The following is a 4,916-nucleotide window of genomic DNA, read 5'->3' as shown; positions in this document are numbered from 1 at the left end:
GTTAGTTCAAATGCAGAAGCCAGAGAACTGACTAGGAAGAGAATGGAGGTACAAGATTTGATGCAGCTATCTGCAGCGCAAGGGGTGAGCTGCTGAGCTCAACAGACCCCACACCTTACACGCTGCCCACTATGTGCTCATGCACAGACACCCTTTCCTTCTGCAAAATACCTCTGCATGGCCTCCTAGTTCTACACAGTTCTACATAGGTACACTTACACACACACACACACACAATCTTTGCTTTCTAAATTCAGTCAGACAGACCAAAGGCTGAAGCCTCCTCTTAGCATTCACAGGGTAGTATGAAGCCCATACATAAGGAACTACATTCTCCTCTCCACAGAAGCTATCTTCTCCTTTCACAAAAGAGACTTCTACCAGGCAATGGTGATGCACACTTTTAATTCCAGAACTCTGCAGGCAGAGGTAGGAAGATCTCTGTGAGTTTGAGGTCAGCCTGGTTTACAGAGTGAGTTCCAGAACAGCCAGGACTACACAGAGAAAACCTGTCTTGGGAGTGGGGAGCAGAGGGAGGAAGACTTCTCCTGAACCCTGAGTTAGTCATTCCTGGACAATCCAGGAGACAGGAGGTAGAAGCTCTTCAGACACCAGCACTTCAGGAAGTGTTGTGGTTTGTCCTCCAAAGGTTCACACAAAGGTTTGCTCTCCAGTGTGGAGTTCTGAGGTGGTATACCCTCTAAGAGGTGGGATTGGGGGCAAGAAAATGAGAGCGCCAAGTTTGAAAGAGACCCCTCTTACCAGTCACCAGCACTTGAGCAGCTCCCATTGCTTTGGCCACAAGCAAAGTGACTATCCCAACTGGCCCTAGACAAGGCAGAGAATGGAGATTGCATGTTACAAAACATCAGCTTCCCCCTTCCTGAGCCCTGGACAAGGACTACGGAGTGTGTGTGTGTGTGTGTGTGTGTGTGTGTGTGTGTGTGTGGTGTGTGTGTGTGTGTGTGTGTGTGTGTAAATGTGTGTTCTACTGTTTCTCCAAGTGCCTGGCACACAATGAGATGTTAAAACTGTTCATGACGTAGATGTGAACAAATGGGTGAAGGGTTGTTCTTTTCATGAAACATGTTCCTAGCAGTAAGTTCTGTCTGATCCCTCATAGTTCAGAGCTACAGCTGGTTCCCCTTCACTAAGGCATTGCTGGAGAGAATCTCAAAGAACTGGAAATGAGCAATCAGAAGATCTGGATGTTTTCCAGATCCAACTTCAGAGAACATTCCACCCCTCCCCAGGGAAAATCACATTCTTCCTTGACACCCCAGTACCCATCTTCTGTGAGGTAGGCCCCTGGGTTGACCCACCCACTCCCACGGTATTTGCTTGCTAAATAGCACTGTGATTTTACTGTAAAAGTCCCACAGAAGCCGGGCGATGGTGGCGCACGCCTTTAATCCTCGGGAGGCAGAGGCAGGCGGATCTCTGTGAGTTCGAGGCCAGCCTGGTCTACAAGAGCTAGTTCCAGGACAGGAACCAAAAGCTACGGAGAAACCCTGTCTCGAAAATTAAAAAAAAAAAAAAAGTCCCACAGAGAAACCCTGTCTCGAAAAACCAAAAAAAAAAAAAAAAGTCCCACAGAACGGGACAATAAGGAATACTTTGAGTTTGCTTTTTGTATGCATCCCCTTGAAAACAACTTTGTGTTTTTTTTCTCCAGAAAACCAAACACTGGAAAATGATACCAAAAGTATCCAAAGTGAGTGGCTGGTTATATGCACTGCAGGAGCGGTTAACGACACAGATTTGAAAATTAGGCTACAACTCTGCAGCTATCGACATAGAAATGTTTACAGAATAATGATTTTCGTATTGCATTTATTTACTATATGGTGCATGTGTACATGTGTGCAAGTAGGTTCATGTATCATGGCACATGTGTGGAGGTCCGAAGACAGAATTCAGAATTCAGTTCTCTCCTTTTTCATGTGGGTCCCGAGAATTGAGCTTACTTAGGTCATCAGATTCGGTGGTGGGTGCTTTACCAGCTGAGCCATCTCCACAGCCTGGGTTTCTCCTTTTGTTTTTAAGGGAGCAAACGATGACTCTGTGGCATAAAGCCTGTAATCTGGCACACAGGAGGCTGAGGCAGGATTTTAAGTTTAAGACTATCCTGAGCTACAAAGCAAGGCTCTATGTTTTAAAAGCCATATTTTTAAGTCGTACACAAAATCTACCCAGGGATGGTGAATACACCTGCAATTCCAGCATTTAGACAGCAGAAGCAGGAGCACCTTGAGTTGGAAGCCAATCTTGCTACCCAGAAAGACCTCAGTCAAAAGCAAAACAAACCATAAAACTAAAGCTAACTAATTCTGCACCAAAATAGTAACAGCAGTTCTCTCAGGCTATGAGTAATGAACTTTGACTGACTTCCTGTGAGCATGTGTGCGTGCGTGCGTGCGTGCGTGCATGTGTGTGTATAGTCTGGGTTACAGCAATTAAAAACTCAGGTGACTTGGTCTAGGCCTTTGGGATTTGCTTCAAGTGGCCAGAAGCAGGAGATGGGAGAAAACTCAGTGGCTGGGCTCCTTCCTTCTGTGAACAGGGCCTACCTACTTCCTTTGCCTAGGAGGTAAGGCTATCCTTTCTCTAGTGTGACTTACAAGTTACAAAAGTTACTCTTCACTTTACTACCAAAATTTCCCCAGTTTTATTGAGGGTTCAAAAATTATTGCAAGATTTTTTATTATTTAAATGGATAGAAGGTTATATACCTTACGAAATCTTATGTAAGTTACTACCATGCTTATAGATATTTTATTTATTTGTTTGTTTGGGCTTTTTGAGAAAGGGTCTCACTGTGTAACCAAGATTGGCCTGGAATACACAGAAATTCTCCTGCCTCAGTCTCCTGATGCTGAGATACAGATGTGTGCCATTACATCCACCTTCGATGCTTCATTTATTTAGCCAAGGGCTGCTCATTGAAGGAGGCACTGTAACCCTCTCCTACCAAGAAAAGGTCTAGAATCACCTGGAGAAGGAATGAAATGGGGGAGGGATTTCCACATCCCCAGGCAGTGAACCCACAGTCAGGGGCCCTGTTTCTTACCAGCTCCACACACAAGGACCTTTTTCCCCAAAGAAACTGAACCTCGACGGCAGGCATAGATCCCCACAGAGAGAGGCTCAATCAGGGCCCCTTCCTCAAAGGTGACATTGTCAGGAAGCCTGAGAAGTAATCCAGCATACACAATTAGGGTCTCTTACTTTATTAGGTACTGACAATGCTATTAACACTACACTACCATAGTACAGAATTACTACTATATACCACTGGTATTACTCTGTATTTGCCTAAAGCCGCTACAGCAGTTAACATTTGCATTGACTTATGTATGTGTACAGCAATGCGCTGAGCACTTTATATACACTTGCTCACCACACTGTTAGAACGGTTCAACAGTAGTTTTGTTACCCCAGTCTATTGAGAAAGAAATTAGGCCGCAAGAGTTAATGCCTTATCTCAGAGGTTCAAAGTGGGGGCTCAAAGGGGTTGAAGTGGAAGCCAGAAATGCTTGCTTCCAAAAGTCCTGCCATTCTGCCCCAGGAAAGTAATTTTCTTTGGTGAAATCACTTCAGATTTCAGTAAATATGTCACGGTTTTTTGCTGATTTTTTCCTTCTGTGCTGGGGATTGAACTCTGTCCCTGCACATAAACACTGGCCCACACTATGTGTTTTTCTAACATGCCTCCCAAGCTAAGGCGTGGCATGGTTGTTATTAACCAATGAAAGCTCGCTTAACAAATGGCTAACATAACCAGCACTCTCACTTTCGGCTTCTCCACTTCTCGGCATGTCTGGTTTCCCTCTAGCAGTCCCTGCTGCTTTGCCAGGCGGTGACTTCACTGTGAGCGCCTCTCTGCTATCATCTCTGGTCATCTACTCCAGAACCACATCTGGTGACAGCAGCTGCCAGGCTGCTCCAGGACTGGCTGAGATGGGAGCAGGGACTGTTCCAAAAAGCTGAGTTAACAATGTGTCACCTAAGCCACTAGGTTCTTGGTTTTCTCTTCTGAACCCACTGGCATCTCAACCACATCCACAATCCCACTGGTGGCAGTGAGTATTTGAGGGAGGCCTGGCAGAATAGAATGCTTTCTCACCCACTATTCCATCTAACCCTGCCAAGCAGGCAGGGCAGGCTTATTTTCACCTTTATTCCTCAGTGACAAGATTGCAAGGCTGATTCCCAGCAAGATGCAAGCCAAGGAGCCCTGACTGCCTTCATATGCCCCACATCAGGGGCCTCTTGGCACAAGTAGCTCTAGTGCTACTTTATTTCTGCTGGTTCCTTGCTATCCAATGTTTACTCTGTCCCCAGCAACACGTGGAAACCTGTAAGTTCCCCAGAGAAATCAATGTGGCAGCTAGACATGTGTTGAGCCCACCAGCCTTTTGCCATTGTTATAGTTCTTACAGAATAAACGCAAAGCCTCTGCTTCTCTCACACCATGCCCCACAGTCTGAGTCATACTCTGCTCACCCTATGGGAACATTTTGTCTAAGAGGAAAAATGAAACAAGGAAGATTTCTAAACTGCCATGAAGCAACCCCTTTGCACACACACCCTCTCAGATACAACACCCTGCCCTCACATTCTCCTACAGAGCTAGGAATGGTTCTACAGCTGAGCGCTCCTCTCTCCTATCTTTGCCTTTCCGTAGAATAAGAACAGTAAAAAGAAAAGAGGGTGGAGTGAGACGGGAGTACCTGTCAGCCAGGGCTGCCTCCCCACACCTGCAGCAGGCTGAGAGCAAGGCTCAGACATACAGACAGAAGACCAGGAGTCTAAGAGCCGTCCTTCTACCGCTGTCCAAGGGACAGGGATCAGAGCACTAGGGCTTTTGTTTACCTGGGCCTTTTGTAATTTAAGAACACCAGGGAACAGGCAAC

General features: G+C 46.0%; 1 protein-coding gene across 1 annotated transcript in view; it reads right to left on the bottom strand.

Annotated features, from left to right (window-relative positions):
• Sord (sorbitol dehydrogenase) overlaps positions 1–4,916 on the bottom strand; it is a 31,511-nt gene that overhangs the window by 5,360 nt on the left and 21,235 nt on the right. Inside the window, exons 5-6 of the mRNA XM_005364367.3 lie at positions 3,071–3,189; positions 763–828 (exon numbers count right to left, since the gene is read on the bottom strand). Of these exons, the coding sequence (XP_005364424.1) occupies positions 763–828; positions 3,071–3,189 (185 nt within the window). The remainder of the gene's footprint in view (positions 1–762; positions 829–3,070; positions 3,190–4,916) is intronic.

This window comes from Microtus ochrogaster (genome assembly GCF_000317375.1).
Source record: "Microtus ochrogaster isolate Prairie Vole_2 chromosome 14 unlocalized genomic scaffold, MicOch1.0 chr14_random_1, whole genome shotgun sequence".
Taxonomy (NCBI): Eukaryota; Metazoa; Chordata; class Mammalia; order Rodentia; family Cricetidae; genus Microtus; species Microtus ochrogaster.
This window is presented reverse-complemented; position numbering and strand designations above follow the sequence as displayed.